The sequence below is a fragment of the Lonchura striata genome, chromosome 3 (assembly GCF_050655825.1).
Source record: "Lonchura striata isolate lonStrDom1 chromosome 3, ASM5065582v1, whole genome shotgun sequence".
In the NCBI taxonomy this organism is placed as follows: Eukaryota; Metazoa; Chordata; class Aves; order Passeriformes; family Estrildidae; genus Lonchura; species Lonchura striata.
In genome coordinates this window covers 10,291,705-10,308,900 of record NC_140705.1, presented here as the reverse complement: position 1 = coordinate 10,308,900, position 17,196 = coordinate 10,291,705, and the positions used below count along the sequence as shown (strand labels likewise).

General features: G+C 40.3%; 1 protein-coding gene across 5 annotated transcripts; it reads right to left on the bottom strand.

Annotated features, from left to right (window-relative positions):
- Nucleotides 1–223: 223 nt before the first annotated feature.
- On the bottom strand, nucleotides 224–13,561 carry LAPTM4A (lysosomal protein transmembrane 4 alpha). Of its 5 annotated transcripts, XM_085574506.1 has the most exons (9): nucleotides 13,415–13,561; nucleotides 7,423–7,655; nucleotides 7,347–7,376; nucleotides 6,609–6,729; nucleotides 4,495–4,571; nucleotides 4,273–4,395; nucleotides 2,999–3,094; nucleotides 1,534–1,632; nucleotides 224–1,029 (listed from the first exon to the last, which is right to left on the bottom strand). In XM_085574506.1, exons 4-9 carry the CDS (start codon nucleotides 6,712–6,714, stop codon nucleotides 955–957), a joined length of 576 nt encoding a protein of 191 aa, XP_085430632.1. In that variant the 5' UTR covers nucleotides 6,715–6,729; nucleotides 7,347–7,376; nucleotides 7,423–7,655; nucleotides 13,415–13,561; the 3' UTR covers nucleotides 224–954. The 5 variants fall into 5 exon arrangements, with proteins under 5 accessions (XP_085430632.1, XP_085430631.1, XP_021381026.1 ...); XM_085574505.1 differs by having other exon boundaries at nucleotides 7,347–7,655; XM_021525351.4 differs by lacking the exons at nucleotides 7,347–7,376; nucleotides 7,423–7,655.
- Nucleotides 13,562–17,196: the final 3,635 nt, after the last annotated feature.

The following is a 17,196-nucleotide window of genomic DNA, read 5'->3' as shown; positions in this document are numbered from 1 at the left end:
TGGGTGAGTACCAATCAGACAAGTGGAAGCCACCCAAGTACTTGAACTGCAAAGGCTTTAACGCAGGACTGTGTGTTACATAGAAACCATGTTCTCTAGCCACTTAAGGACTTTTGAAGCATGGATCAACCACTAAACTTGTAACTAAGTATGCTGGACTGTCTGCAGCACACTGAAGCACTTAAACAAAAAAGCCACCAAAAAGATCAACCAACACTACTGGTAAACATTTTTGTAAAAGATTTATTTAAGTATCATTTATCACAAAGAGGAAAATACATAGAAGATTAGAAGCATGCAACCATCTTCTACATTTCTATTTATTTTTCTTGCATTCCCAGCTCGTTGTAATAGAACTCCTGTGCCACCCTCACTTGTTCCTCAAAAATACTGTCTCAAGACACAGGATAACCAAAAAAAAAAAAAAAAAAAAACAAAACAAAAAACCACAATAAAAGGTAAGATAACATATGAGAAAAGTGCAAAGTAAAAAAGTCACATATATACCACATTCAAACCCTTCCCCTTCCAAAAAATGAATAAAGGCAAACTGTCATTTTGCTGCACGATCAGATTGTCTTTATGAACTACTTTACAAAAAATTAATATAAATTAAGGGCATAATCCTGCAGACACTTATAATCACAGCTAACTTCAATCAGAGTGGCTCAACTGGTTTTATTAAAAGCCACAAGTAAGTCACATGCATAAGTTCTTGCAGGTGTAAGGCCCTAAGGCAATAAAATGTTTAAGAGCATTAGGGAGAACAAAAATTAAAGCAAATGAAATCACTCTCAGATGTGTTTTGCTTAGTAAGTTTATATCAAACATATTTTAAACAGAACAGTTTGCTCCTAAAGCCCTGAATATTTCTATCACTTAAGCAGTTTTGCAAGATTAAAAGACAAAACCCCCAAGAAGCTGGTACAGATGTTAATGAACATAAAAATTGCTTCAGGCAGGTATGTAGGGAGGTGGAGGCTCCTTCTCAGGCATCTTCACTGCCATTTCATAGGTTGGCAGAACATACTAAGGAAAAGATATTTTGAAGTGATTAATGCAAAAGATTTCAAATGGAAAAAAAAAAAAAAGAACAAAAGCACACATGGCCCATCAACAACTTAATCCTGTCTTGCAGGCAGTTATTTTAAGAATTTGCTGCAGTTCCTAGTAAGCAAATGAGGAAGTGGAAGAAGGTGCAGGAGCATTTTACTGCTCTGCTGAGCCTAACCCTCAGTCATTCATTCCACACCCCACTGCAAAGCAGCAATGAAGGTTTGGACTGGTGCAATCAAAGCTTCCCTATACCGCAAGAAAAACATTCAAAGAGTTGTCTCTCTAAAGACCCTTCTTTTAGGCACTGAGAATTTAGCTAAGAAATAACCCACCACAAAATTAGCTGCTTTAAAATTTTTTATCTTTCCAGTCTTTCTTTAGAAAGCTGGACAGGGCTTGGAAATATACATGGATGTGGTGAATTCCTGCTTCAAAATTAATGATACTGCTTCCTTTTATCTTCAAAAGAGGTTTTACCTGTGGAGGAGCTTCAAAAGCAGGGTACACAGCAATCTCTGGCAAACTTCTGTTGATGATGTATTTATAGCAGTTCCATACACAGTTAATTAGATATGCCTGAAAGAAGAGAAATTTCTCTTTTTAAACACCTCATAAGCATTGGCTGATTCAGAAATTAGATGCTGGATGACATTCATATGACAAAAAGGAACATAAATCAACTTAGACAATACATAGCTGAGGAATGGTTGCTATTTCACAGACCTGGCCACATACCTATGTTGCTATCCATTTAGCTTTGCTGTCACTGTGACTCATAGGATACACCACACAGGTTTTAGCAAAAGAATTCACAGATCCATTCACCTAATCTCTGTCTGCCTCAGCAGTGCTAATCAAATTAATCCCCAACTGGCTTATGCTTCTGTGGATATCAGTCCAAACCTGCCAGGAGGAGGGAGAGGCCAACAGTACAAGCCCACTCCTCCCCCACTTAGCACTGTTTCTCCAGCTAACTGCCAGTGCTAAGGACAGGGCTCAGACACACAACTGAGGCAGCAGGGAGAGGGTAGAGCAATGAAGCTTGAACTTCCGAGTCAACACTGACTGCTGCAGAAAGAAACACTATTATGACTTGATAAGGATTAGGGTTTTTTTTCTTACTAATTTGTGTAACATTAACCTCTCTAAATCTCTCACTAACAAGTTAGCACTGTTGTACAAAAGGTACGAAATTTCCCAATCAATACACAAGTATTATCTAATTATATTAGGTTTTCACTCCCCCCAATTAAACATTCCTCTTGAAAAAGTATAGAAAACCAATAAAAATATTTTTCATAATTTCATTTTTTCTTAAATGCAATTTGAATGCAATAAAGGAAAAGTATCATGGCCAATATGTATTTTTAATTCATTTCTCTATTATGCTATGTCTACACAAGAGATTTTAAAACCCAAATGAATGCCTCATTATTCAGATCTTCAGAAAGAAAGTAACTGGTACTATCACCCTTCAGCAGGGAGGAGGATGCAGGTCTAGAATTAACTTATACATTTCCTCATTCAATCATCTTCCTTCCAAAACTTGCATTCTGGTCTGTTAGGCACAGTGAGAGATTTTAAACGTTTTGTTTAGAAACTTGTATGCATTATTATTTCACTACAAGCTTAATTACAAATATTAAAATTATCTCCAATTACACAGTCTTTTTGCATTTCTGCTTCCTACTCAGGAAGAGCAGAGCTGCATAAGCACACCCCACTGGACACACACAAGTTAGCTGAAGACACCAGTACACAACATATTAGACTGAAGTCATACCAGAACTGAACATCCTACCAATTGTGCTCAAAGAAGTTCTCACCTCAGCATTAAGAAGGCAGCTGGGTTCTGAATTCAGCATTGAGAATTAACTCAGATTGGCACCGTCTTAATATTTATTTACTCTTGCAACAGACAGATGATTAAGTTTTAACTTACCTTTAGAATGATAAATAATACAAAGAACACCAGAACAATAAACAAGAGACAGCTGGAGTCCAAAGAAAGGAGATCATCTTTGTAAGGAAAATCCGGCTAGTGAAAAAAAACAGGGGAAAAGGGAGAGAAAGGGAAGAGATAAAAATGAAGGCTGCATAATCAAATATGATAAAAAAGAATCTGAACTTCACACCAAATGAAACAAACCCTTGTGTAAACTACTCCCCTGAAACAAGAAGTTCCATTTCTAACAAGTTTCCTCTTTATCCACCCACAAAGCACAGTATTTATCCTGTCTCTGTCCCACAAGAACAGATCACTACAGTACAGTCTGTGTCCCTAGTCACTTCATCAGTCTCATGGCAACACAGATTCTTCTTCACAGCTGCAGGGCAGTATTTGTACTCATGGTCCTCTACAACTCTTCAATGGCTTACTGTTAATTACATCCTGTCAGTCCAACCTGTAACACACAGGTGTGCAGTGTAAGATGTCACCCCCAAACTTGGGGGAGCTGAAACAGAGCTTCTGCAAACTCATCTCTTTTCCTTCCTTAACCACAGTAACAAAGCCTCTCTCAAACACCAATCTAACATTTAATGTTTTAAAAAAGACTTGCTTTTAAACACATACTTGAACAGATTAAAACACCAGCCAGCCAGAGCTTGTGGTCCCTGCTGACAGTACATTCTATGTATTGACTCTTCTTGCAGTTACAGCACAGACAGCGGTTAGTGAGAACTCCACTGCAGTTTCCTTAGAAAGTGTTGTGGCAACTTGAGAAGAGACACATAGAATGTAAAAAGGAAAGCTCAGATTTCATGTGTAATGCTGTGGAATCCGAACCTACACTTCCCTTAACCTTCAGTCCTTACCTACACTTCTCTTTCTGTCCTCTACCAAATAAGGGTCAACACATTTTTAATCTGCAGTAGCAAATTTGCCACTGAACCCCACTGCTTAAAAGGCACAGTTAAGTGTGTTAAAGAACACACTTAACTGTGTTAAGTCCAATTGTAGCCAAAACAGTTTAAACCAGTAGTTCCCATCTCAATTCTTTCCTTACTCTCCTCCCTTGCTTTCCTTTTAGGGAGCAACTCTTCTACCTCTGCTGGAATGATAAGCTACCATTCCCTAATAACCACCTATGGCTGCTGCAGGCTGAATTCCTTTTTCTTATGCAGAGGAAGGAGAGCCACTGAGCTCAGTCACTGATACAATTAAAACAAACATTAATTTCAAATATAAAATATCAGCTTGAGCTGCATACTTACCAACTGATCCAGGTAATCCTTGATTCTGGGCAAGTAGGTTAGAGAGCTGATGGCAACCAGACAACTGAGCACAAAGTCAAAGAGTTGGTAACAGAAAAATGGGATCAGCCAGCCTACACGATGCTAAGAAGAAAATAGAAAAAAGGAGCAGCCTGTAAATTATTTAGTTTAAAAAAAAAATCAAGTAGCAACTCTAAAACCATGGATTATAAATATACTTACAGCAATGGCACCATACACCATCATTGCACTGATTGTGAACATGAGCAGGGAGATAGCAAACAGAACACAGGCATTCTCTGAATAAAAAAAAAACAAAAAACAAAAAAAAACAAAAAAAAAAAAAAAACACAGTAAGAAGTCATTTCCTGGAGTTGTCACACTGCAGCTGACAGATACCCAAGCTTTGTCCATTACTATGATCTGTTCTCAATTGACTCATCCATGCCAACTACCAGCAGCAGAATAGAGTATTCAGATCCTTCCTAACCAAAAAAAAGATCTGGTTCAAGAAAATCTACAACTACTTGGAAAAATCCCTCTGCCTTAATCAAAAGCCTGACTAAAGCCCAGGAACACCAATTAGAAGCTTGACATAGTTTGACAGTAATGCACCATAATGATGCTGATTTGCAATATGTGTCAGTGCTGAAAGTATGTGAGTGATTAACTTTACAACTGGACAGAATCTTAAGTGAAGCTAACACACTATCAAGCTTTACACTTGAAAATGGTTTGGTTATGTAATTTGGTCATTGGCAGTGGGAGCAGCACTGCTCCTTCAGTAACACTAAGGAAAACAGGAAATCACTGTGTGGAAGGTATCTACTATTTGCAAGAAAAGGCAGTTGAACAGAAACCATTTTGTAGCAAAATCCAGGACACTCATAGACGCTGCATGATAAAGATTCTCCTTGTCCATCACAGTTACTGATTACAGAAGTACAGCTGCTTTCCACAAGGTAAATTATACTTGTTCTTTTTTAAACACAAAGAAACCACCTTGAGAGTCTATAGATGTGATAAATAAATGGGTTTTAGCAATATTGAAGCCAAAATTTTGTGGTTCCCCTGCTTGGAAAAGGTTATCTGAGAACCCTTTCTACTCTGCAATTAATATCTACAGACATAGATGGCATCAAGGAAGAGCCCCACCATGTCTGAAACGCACTGTGTTGATCAGACCTAAGTTTCAGTAAGTCTGGCTGTCTTCTGAGGAGTTATTACTCACAATATACACAAGTACAATACCTGTAATGTTCTTTCACACAAACAGAACCCTCATAAAGATCCCAACATAAAGAATAAGGATTTTTAAGTCAAAAGCATGTGATAGATTTTACACTAAAGAGTGAAGAAAGCATCTTCAGAAGCATCTTTCACTCATATAAGCTTAAGGCTACCAAGTACAACAGCCTTTACAGATCATATGACATTCTACAGACATCTGCTGTGATTTTATTTCATATCTCAGCCTCATGAATTTGGTCCTTGCTCCCACTCTTAATTAGTAGTAAATGCCAGTTACAGTCACAGGTCAGAACTGACAGATCCTCAACTCAGGTCATGAACAATTAAACCAAAATGCTCAAAACCTAGTTTTGTGCTGTACTATTTAACTTTGCTGAATCTGACCCTCCCTAAATTTTCATGTAATATAACAGACTGAAGTAGATTAGAAGGGCCACACTACATATTTCTGCACATTTAAAACCAAGAGAAGCAAAGAACATGCACAGGTTTACAGATGCAATAGTTAAAAAACTTGACACCAATTATAGCTGTATACATCATACACTCAGTAACAGAGTGAAAAAGCTTAATTCTGCTCATGGTGGTTTCTCTTTCATTTCTTCTGTAGGTGAAACTTAGAGAAACACTTTGATTTCACTCAAGTACTTGGCATTCCAATTGTGCCTCTCTTCTTCAAAATATAGCATGGTTTTCTTCTTAGTAAGTTTATACACAGGAGCTGTAAGGTATCTTCTGATCTATGAAGATCACCAAAAATTCTCAAGAAAAGTCTTTAAACTTGTTTTCTGCTGCTTGTTTTACTGAGACAGCAAAGATAATAAATGTTTATGGAGAAGTGAATCAGAGATGTCCCACACATACTTCAACACTAAAAGTATCAGAAGGCCAAGAAATCTCACCACTTAAGATGCTTGCGTATAAAATGAAGTTAAAATAATAGTCCATAAAGCTTTATTTTTATTCTTGTAGAAGAATTCAATCCTAGAATAATTGAAGAGAAATTCAAGAAACAAGATAACCATATTTATTAAAAGTTTTGTGCATATATTCCAACCCATCAGCCAGCAGAGTTCTAGACCTACCAGCCATTCTCTCGGAAGCATAGTAATTTCCAATGACTTCATACTGGATATCAACAGTTGGCACCATATTTGGATGAGTCACTTCTACTGTCAACAAGATGCCCATTAGCAAGTTCACCACCTGAGAGAGATCACAGTTACCTCAAGGTTAATTACATTGCAACAGCTAAGATGTTTTTAATGACCACTAATAATCCTTTATTTCAGTTAAAAATAAACTCTTCCCTTTGCCTGTATGTGGAAGAAAAAAAAAAAAAAGCCCAATTTACAGTTAAATTAAAAGCCGATTTAGTTAAACAACTACCAAAACAACCCAAAGAGTATGGAGCACTTGCTAGGTTCAGTGAATCACAATTAATAACTTTGCAAATTGAGGGGATGGTTAAGGCTCCTAGGGATTCAAATAACATAATTAAGCTGATGCTCTAGAGATCTGTGAACTGAAAAAGTAGAAACAGTTAAAAAAGATCAGAAAGATAAAGGTACTGAACAAGCACTATTTTTAAAGAATTTCTGCTTTCTACAAGTTGAGTTAATTTAACATACAAATAAATTACTGGGTTTCTGCCATGTTTCAGCTTTAATAAACTAGAGAGAACATCTTCCTCTGCTTCCCAGATCACTTATTAAAACCTCACCAGTCCTTATCAGAAAGGTCTACACAAACACAGAAGTTAAGTTTCACACGAAGACCAACCCCCACAATGGGTACGCAGCCAGCACGGGCTGTGTGCTCACCAGTCTTTCTCCTCCCTCACGCTGCCACTTAAGACTCCTTCTGTTGCTCCATTTTGTTAGACACCAGGAATGTCTTCAGGAAGAGCTCAGAGAATCAGAAGTAGCTTAAGCCTCTATAAAATTGCCTTGACGGCATTTATAACGTATTCAAGGTTTACAGGGACAGAGTTTCTGTTACTGATATCTGGAGACACATGCCAAAGGTTGCATAACACCAAAAAACCTCATGATGGTCTTTTTGAGCTGCAGACATTTTCCAATCAGTATTCAGTACTGTCACCACCACCAGCAGGATCCCTTCCAATTAGCCTCAAAAGAAAAAAAAACTGGTTTGCAGTTTCTCACAACATAAGAATATTAGCCAGGTATTTTTTTTCTATCGACTTACAGAAGTAAGATATTACAGAAGTACAGCTGCTTTCCTCAAGTTAGATTGTATTTGTTAGATTTTAAGCACAAAGAAACCAACTTAAGAGTCTATAGATGTGGTAAATAAATGGGTTTTAGCAATAATGAAGTCAAAATTTTGTGGTTCCCCTGCTTGCAAAAGAGATTATCTGGCATGGTTCCAGGAGTCAATGACGGTGGCAAGTCTACATACAATTACTGAAGATTTCAGAAAGGAAGAAAAAACATTCAGAACCTTTTAAAAATTTTGATACTCACAGTTCCTCTAACTTTTTTTTCCCTCACTGTTTTTACTGGTTTTTTTTCCCACGGACTTAAGAGATAAATGGTGATAAGCTTGCCTGCACTTTCTGCTAAAAGAACCTTTTAGTGGAATTAAAGTTAGTAGTGCATTTCACTTTGTAGAAATGCAATCATCTCATCACTTACTTGAATTTCCAACTGTTTTGAGGCACTTTCTTTTTATAAGGCATTTTATGCCTTGGAATATAAAAAACATAGTAGCCAAAACAGCTGGCAGTGAAGAACTCTGTTTAACCACCAATATCTTTAGCCTTGAAATGCACTTATTTTCACTCTCACAGGACACTTCTTAAAGGACAAACTGTCAAGTTGTTCACCTGCCTCTTGTCTTCAAATCTTACTTTGCTTCACCATTGGTCACATATATAGAACACTTTCATCTCCCTCCTGGCCTATCCTTCTGTACTCTGGCCTTCTGCTCCCAATGCATTTTCAACCCTTCTATTTCCTCTTCTGTGAGTGAACTGGGTATATTGAAAATACCTTTCTGCCCTATACTTGTTTCAAAAAGCCTATGTCAAGGTTCAGGTCTCTGGCAGTTGAAACATTGATCTCTACTTCATAAAGAACAAAAGTACATGTTCAATTACAACTAAATCATTTATACACAGTGATGAGTTTGGCTGCCATGATAGGCTATCTGCCTCAGGATAAGAAGTAAGCAGCACCTGAATTACTACAGAAGTACTGAAAAACTTGCCTCAGAATTCTGAGATTGTAATTCTCCATCTGTCACTTTATTTATTTTTTTCATATTATCTATGGGCTTAATTCAGTGTACCAAAGTCCTTAGTAATTTCATTAGTTACTGAGTCTAATTCCAAGTATTAAAAGTTTATTTTCTTAACCTGAAATGGTATACAAGTAAAACAGAAAATAAGAGTAATTCAAAAACCAATCTAGTAGAATCAGTGAGATCAAATAAAAAGAGTAACAAACCAAAACAAAACTGAACAAAAACAAACAACCCAAACCTTGGCCAATTAACACCTCAGGGTTTCCAGCACTCCATTACTACTGTTTACAAATCCATCACAACACTAATTAACTGAAATTCATATGTTAAATGTGATTAAGACCTACAGAGCCAGAGCCTCTATTTTAACTACTTCAGTTCTTTCCCAGAAGCTTGATAACAGCCAGACCACAAGGCTTGTTTCAAAATAATCAGTGTAACAGGCAGCAAGAATACGGTTTGGACCACAGAACATTGTTAGAACTTTTAAGTATATACTCACTACAAATCAAATGTATGTTCACAAATGTTTACATACAGAAGTCCAAAAAAAGGGAACTAACTCATCTTTGCCTCAATATAATATGAGGATTAAACCATCACCATCTTCCCCCTCAAAAAAAAAAAAAAACCAAACCAAAAAAGCCTGACAAAACAGCTCTCAGTGGATACTGCAGCACCCTAAAGTAACACATCAGAAATCTTAGTGGCCTCATTCTGGTCTTTTTGCTAAGAAATCAAAAATAGTAACAAAAAAAATTGCAAAATGCATGTTCAAGTAATAATACCATTAAGATGAAAATAACCCTAATTTAGTTTGGTAATAGTTTAAGGAATGTATTTTACAGTTTTATATCTGGGATAGTTAAGTTTAACAGTCTGGTGTAGCTTGTATCAAAATTAAAATAGCTGAAATTTCAAATTTTCATCAGAAAGTCATCATTTATTACACACTGGTAACAGAAAAATTAGCTCCCATATGATTAGAACTCAAAAGACTCTGGTACTATTAACAAGCATTAGCTTTTTAATTAGTGAGTTTTATCTCCACAGTGTACATTTCATGCCTCATCATCTAAGTGCTTCATCTCTCTGGAGGCCTAAACATGAAGTCTAGTTTTCCCCAAGCACTCTGAGTGACTTGGGTAAAACTATGAATTCCTACTTATAATTTGCTTACATCCTTTTATGAGGGGACAAAGGGAAATTGCCTTGCACTACTACACTCCTGTTCCAGTATTTTTTCCCTAGACATGTTTTCAAAGGGGGAAAAACAAAACAAAAAAACAAACAAAAAAAACACAAACAAACAAAAAAACCCCACCAAGATGGAGAGTCTCATTTAGTTTGGTTTATTAATATATTTAAATAGGAAAAACTAAAAACTGAAGAAGAGCAATTTTAAATAGGGTACTTCAGAGCCTCTAGCACTACCACTATTAGACTGAGACCAGTTATATTGGCTCATTTTTGTCAATCTGGTTCAGTGGACAAACAATTCCAGAGATCCCCCTCATGCTCCTGCTAACCAGCAGCATTTCATCACTGACTGCAGCCCTGAAGTTTTCTGCCAGAACGCAGCAGCCCCTCCCTCCAAAACAATGCTATTATACAGCTTTTATGCTGTTTACTGAACTCTGATCCCATTTTTGCCAGTGCAGTGTTCATGCTTCCGGATTCTGGAAAGCACAGTGCCCAATATGAAAGTTAACGGGAAGAAACAAACTTCAAAGCAACACGACTGCAATTATGGAGAGAGAACAGGAGGATTCTTTTTCTTTCCCACACAGAACAGCAGTGGGTGTTGCAGAGCTAACCAAGCTTTATCAGACCTGGAACTCAAGTACAATTCTACCAGAAATGTTCTTAACTTGTCTTTTGCTAAATACACTTTTATTTACTGATGACAAACAGCAGCAGCACACAGACAGAACCGTGCTTGAGACACACTGTTCACACAGCATCAGTAGCAGACATTTTAGAAGGTAATCCTCGTTCTCTCTGGACTTGCAGACGCACACAGCCAGGACAGTGATAAAACTGTTCTAGCAAGGAGCAAAGTTAATTACATGCATGATTTAAAAGTACACAAATAAGCAAGGAATAGGATAATGCCTAAAGAAATGGTTACATAAGAATAACACATGCATTAAGTAGACAGAAGTGTTATCTTACTAAAACATCTGGAGTAGATTGCTATGAGACTCCATTTTAAGTTTGACAGCAAATTCCTTCAGAACTGCACTGCATGAGAACACTGTTTAGTTCAAGAATAGTTTTATGTTACTGAAAATCTTGCTATATACTATAAACTTTCTTGCCCTCCAAAACCTACATCCTTCAAAAACCCCAACAAAACTAAAACAAAACATACAAAAACAAAAAATACAAACAAAAAGCCCCACCAAACCTACAAACCAAAAAACACCACGCTACACATGAAGTTATTACTATTTGTCCCACTGTAACTTAAAAGCAGAGATTACTTAATTGATTTAGAAATACTTCTCATAAGAGCCTGAAAGACTAAGATAGAGCTATACTTAAATGGTGCATTAATTAACATGTCTAAAAAACCTGGCATGTTCCAGACAATTTTATAAAGCTTAGCAGAAGTCAGTTAAATATAACTTTCACTGTCAAAACCGTATTTTACCTTCAAAATATGTATAATTTATAGCTGAATTCTGATTTTAAAGCATTAGGGAAGAACCACCTAAAGCTTTATGTTATAACCTTAATTCAGCTCAAACAGCTGTTGCCCGACTTGAAAGTTCTCACCCTTGCCCAGGTGACAGCTGAGAACTGGATAAAGATATTCAACGCACGGTATAACAAAGTGCTCGATACACAAGGGTTTTTTTAATAAAAACACGCATCTCTGAAGCACTTTGCATGCCCCCTGGCACCTTGAACTCGGCTCTATTTTCCCTCTAGCAGACCGAGCGGCTGCAGTGACACGATCAGAGCCGCACTCCGCCCCTGGAGCCGCAGCCGCACGGGTGCCGGCGCAGCTCCCACCGTCCCCAGCACCCATTCAGAAAGAAGAAAGAGGTGCCGCATCCAGGCAACGAGAGGAAACACAAGCACAGCAGGAGAGGTGGGAACTGAAGCGCTACCAGGTCTGTGGCCACGGAAACATCTCCGTGTCCCCACCCCCAGCAAGTTCCTGGGTTTAGACACTCCCGCGAACAGGAATCGCAGCGCGGAAGGCGGCGAGGTGCTTTTGTTCTCTAACAAGGATTACTGTCCCCGTACGGTTCACGATTTGTGCTTTTTCTTGAGGGACCAGAAGCATGTTCTTGAACGCCATCCATCAGCACAGGGTGGTTTGCAGGTTTCTAAAAGTTTGATTCTCAATAATTCAATGGGCCTTTTCCTTTGAAATTAACTAATACTAGAACTTAAACAGCGCCAAGACTTTTGTAAAATTTCATTTTGAAAGACATACCTTTTCCCTAAAGCTTCGTTACATTTTCAATCCCCTACCCTGCCTTTTCCTCAAGTCCCGTCTCTCCAGCAACTTTGTTTGCCTGTACATTTTTTTGTCAACTGAGGGACCAAGATGCATAAACATAAAGGATCTCCACATACTTGTTGAAAATAAACCATAAACTCCCCAAAATCAAACACCCATGTCTCTAAGGGCAGTGTATGTCTGTTACATGTCAACACAAAAATTCATCATTCTTTGTTTTTTACAATCTGGAGAAGTGCAGAGAACACAGGTTTTGATTACAACTCCAGGAGAACAGAAGAGGTATGACGCAACTTTTGTAAACTATCCTCTCATTTTTACTGCCCACGAGGTTAAGGGGAAGGAAGGAGGAGGAAATGACTACAATAAAGGGGAGCTCAGGCCCCTTTAAGGGAACCAAGGGAAGTTAGGGCTCCAGGCCTTTAGCTTGCTGGTACTGTTTTCACATTTCTCCTTCGCTATAGTTGAGCACTTGATTTCTAATATTTCATCCGCACTACCACAGCTCTTTCTCGGAGAGAAAGCACTCACCAGGCAGAAGAAGGAAGTGTTTTGAGAGCAAATTTTTTTCCACTGCTTTTCAATCCCTGTTTCAGGAACAGAGTATGGAATAAGCAGGAACTTCCCTTGCCACAAAGCTCTTGCTCATTCTGGAGACACTCATCTTCCTCTCAGAGGTTACGCAGCACTCACGGCTATTTTCACATATATCACACACAATAATCACCTCTTATTCCCCGATTATACACCCCTAATTCCAGTCCCCCACATCTCCTCCCTTACACGCTCAGTACTGTATTAAAGCCGCAATCCCTCCAAACTAAGAAAGAGTAACACAATCTCTCTGAGACGCAGATTAAAACGCTCTGAGCTTTCTCTTCACTTTCTTTCTCCAAACACAACAAGGAAGGCTGCCGAGGAACAGCAGGACTTCGCTAGCCCTAAGGAGACCCCGGGAAACAAGAGGGACCGCAGGGAATCCCTTCGTGCCGCCCCCCGGACCCCTCAGGCCAAGGGACGCCCGCGGTCCCTCAGAGCGGCCGCGCGGGCGCCGCTCCCCGCCCCACCGAGCGCCCCGCGCACGCGCGCTGAGCACGGCCCCCACCGCCGCCCCTCCAGCCGCTGGCCGCCCCCGCCTCTCACCATGTACCAGGTGCCCAGGATGATGGTGCCGGTGCGCACATGGCAGCAGCCGCAGCAGCGGGTGCTGTAGAAGCGGTCACGACTCCGCTTGAACGTCATGGCGGCAGCGCGCAGCTCCAACCACCAGACCCGCCACCCGCCCTCTCCAAGCCGTTCCCGACACCGAGGGCCGTAAAACCCCCGGCGTGCGCGTCACCGCCGCACTGACCAATCAACCGCCGAGAGAGTGCCGCGGGGCGGGCCTGTGTTGCCGTGGTGACGGGTGATTGACAGCATTCCTGACCAATCACCACAGCTCTGGTGATGACGCTCGCATTCACCTGCGGCGGCGGGGGCCGCACCTGAGGGGGGGGGGCGGTGTCTCTCCGCCATGTCGGGCTGTGCCGCCTCTGCCGCCGGCCCTCGGGCGGGTCCGGCGGGGAGAGGTCCTGCCTTGCTCCTCTGGCGCACGGGAGCGGCTCGCCCGGGTCTGAGGAGCCGGAACTCGGCAGCCGGGGAGGCAGCGAAAAACATATGGGGAAAGCTGCGCTGTCTAGGCACGTTCTCATGTGCTTAGCGCGGGTGAGGGGCGGCTCTAATTGAGGGGCCAGCTCTGAGCCCCTGAGTTCAGGAGGGACATGGAAGTTCTGGAGAACGTCCAGAGAAGGGTAGCAAAGCTGATGAAGCGCCTGGAGCAGGAGGAGGAACGGCTGAGGGTGTTTTGGCTGGAGAAAAGAAAGCTCAGAGGAAGTTTAGGACTCTTAACAGCTCCTTGAAAGGAGGTTGTAGCCAGGTGGGGGTCGGCTCTTCTCCCAGGCAGCTGGTGAGAGCTTTGGGGGACATGGCCTCAAGCTGCACCAGGGAGGTTTAGTTTGGACATCAGGAGGAATTTCTTCGTTGAAAGGGTGATTAGACGTTGGAACAGAAGTTACTGTTCCGGAGCTGTTTAAAGACTGGCATTTAGTGCCATGGTCTGGTTGATACGGTGTTTGGTCATTGTTTCGATTCTATAATTTCACAGGTCTTTTCCAGCCTAATTCATTTTGTGATTATGGACAGCCCTTAATTCCAAAATGGTAATGAATAAGTAATGTTTCCTGATGTCCTGATGCCAGCTGGAGCAGTGTTAATTTTTGCAGCTGACAGGAGGGAGCATGGCTCGGATATGGAGGTTATTCTGTCCCACCTCACATCATTGGGCATTGCCAGAAGCAGGGGAAAAGAAGTTTCTTCCTATGGAGAAAACGTGGAGGAGGGAGCCGACTGGTACTGTGTATTGGGAGTGGGGGCAGGTTTCTTACCTCTGATGTTCCCAGTATATTGTGCTTCTAATTCTCAACTCCATCCTGTAACATATGTTATGGAATATTTCGGGCTTACGTAAAATATACATTAAATAAATTGTGCTTGTACGAACAATTCTTAGTTTAAAAAAAACCACAAGCCGCAGCCGGGAAAGATTGCGAAACCACAGATGGCAGCAGGGAGAAAAACCTAATTTACAAACGAAAAACCGTGGCTTCGTGCGGAGATGGGCCCTTTCCTGGGACAATCCAGGAGACACCCAAACGATGAATACTCGAGAAATATCTGCGATCAAGATAGAGTCGTCAGGAGCATGCATGCCAAGCTGACGGTCAGCATTCATATCGCTTCTCAGAAACAGTTTTGTCCAGCTCAGCACAGAGAAAAGGAGACCCGATGAATAATGTGAAGCAACGAAAAGAACAAGAGAACCTCTCTCTGCCCCAGGCGGAAAAAAACTGTATAAAACTAACCGGAGGGAGACAGCATTCATGAACAAAGGGGATCCGAAGCGATAGAGTTCGGATCAGCCTTCACCCAGTGCCGGCTCGGCGCTGCCCCTTTGATTGCGGCTATCAGAGACCGAATGTCGGTCGCGAAATAAAAACCTATTTTTATTATTAATTCGGCTCTATCATTTTATTATCTATAACAATCTCAATGCAGCAGGAAAAATGAGAGGAAGGGGGAGTGAGAGAGAGCAGTGTGTAGTTTCGGAAAGTCGCACTGGGGGTCTTGAACTGGGAATTACCAGTCCTAAACCATGACATCTGGGCAGAGCCTGAAAAGGTCTGCTTTGAGGTACTGCCAGCATCCCTCGGCTTTTGCTGAATTTCGCTGCAGAAGGTTTAGTTCACATGAACCGTTTTGCTGTTCTTTTGAGTTAATTCCTTGGATTAAAGAATAATATTAAGACTGTATTACGTGCTGAGAGGATATGCCATCATAGGGAAAACAGAAGAGGTGAAACCCAGTCCACAGAAGTGCTTTACTTTGTTGGTGAGTGGGTAATGAAAATGCTTCATTAGTTCCACTGAAACCTGCGGGTGCTGCACTTTTCAATACGTTAATTAGAAAAAACGTGTGTAAATCCAAGTGCTGTCTTCATTTGTGTATGTGGTAAGTTTCACCACCACTTAGACACACAGTCTCCTTCTCCCACATGGAGCAGGACCTCCTGACCCGATGGTTTCTGGAGACCTGAGCTGTTGATGCAGAAATGCACAGTTTATTTTAACCTACTTGCAGCTGCAAGTATTTCCTTCTTGGCAGTGCACAGTCCGAGACACTGAACCATAAATATTTGCTGTGTCTATATACACCAAGATGTACATCAGTATTGAGTTTTTCACTTTGAACAATAAGGTAATGGGGGTGACAGTGGTTGTCCTTTTGATACATTCCAGATTGTACAATTAACACATTTTATTGCTTTAGCCACTTAGTCTGTTTTTAATGTGAGCTGTTACTGAGTTGTTTGAAATTGTTTACTTAAGGACTTTAAAAGTGACCTTTTTTATTTTAAATTCCCAGAGTTCCATAGTTGGTGTTTTTCTTCCTTAGGGCATATTTCATTTTTGAATAAACATGTTGTAAGTGCTGCTAAGATAGCTGTAATGATCCTCTTACAAACTATTTTTTGTTTCCTTAGTGCTGCTGATGTTCTCAGCCCTCTGCACAGATGCCTAATTATCAACACTCTGATTTAATGTAGCAAGAAGGGACTAATTTTAATCAATAGACACATGTCCACGTAAAAAAAAAAAAATAGAAAAAAGAATGTGCATTTTGTTGTAATCAGTAATTTAAAAAAAATCTGTTTTCTTACAGATGGCATTTAGGGAAACTAAGCCAACAATTCCTGCTGCATGCATGCCTGAATTAATTACATTGTTCTGCGGAGCTGAGAGATTCTCCTTCCTGTTGGTCTGTCCCTGTGTGAAGCAGAAGTTCACAGGATTAGAATGACTCAGAAATTAAAGCAGGAACCACTCCCTCAAAGTCTGGACATCCACTTGGAAACCTTTAAATCCCACTCCCAGTTCAAGTGATTTGTGATGGCAAGTGTTCCAGCTAAGAACTTGCAGTTGGACACTGCCTTCGCTAAGATCAAGCTCTCATCAGGCTCAGATTGTCAGGGCTATTTTCATGAGATGAAAGAAATCTTAATTAAGTGTTCATATCTTTGTCAGCCAGACTCAGAATAAAAATTGATACGATTCCCTTGAGCTTCACTGCTTGTTATACTCGGCAACAAAGATACAGGGAAGAATAATGTGAATCTCATTTAACATCACAAAGGAGCTTTCCACAGCAGGATGGGCTGATGTGGAACTATTGAATTTGCATAAAAAAACCTCTCCACTTTCTCTCCCTTAAAAAAAAAAAAAAAAAAAAAAAAAAGAGGAAAAGAAAGATTTAAAGCGTATTTTGAGAATGATTGCATTGTTTCTTGTAGTTAAGGGAAGATGTAATAGGCTAATGATTTTAGTCCTACT

Bases quoted from the DNA above. Each gene is read 5' to 3' on its own strand.
- LAPTM4A (XM_021525351.4), bottom strand. From the start codon at position 13,513: ATGACGTTCAAGCGGAGTCGTGACCGCTTCTACAGCACCCGCTGCTGC. The intron at 3,095-4,272 runs GTAAGTATGCAG...TTTTTTCACTAG, and splicing joins AGGATTACCTGGATCAGTTG to CCGGATTTTCCTTACAAAGA. The intron at 1,633-2,998 runs GTAAGTTAAAAC...CTCTTCTTTCAG, and splicing joins TATTATTTATCATTCTAAAG to GCATATCTAATTAACTGTGT.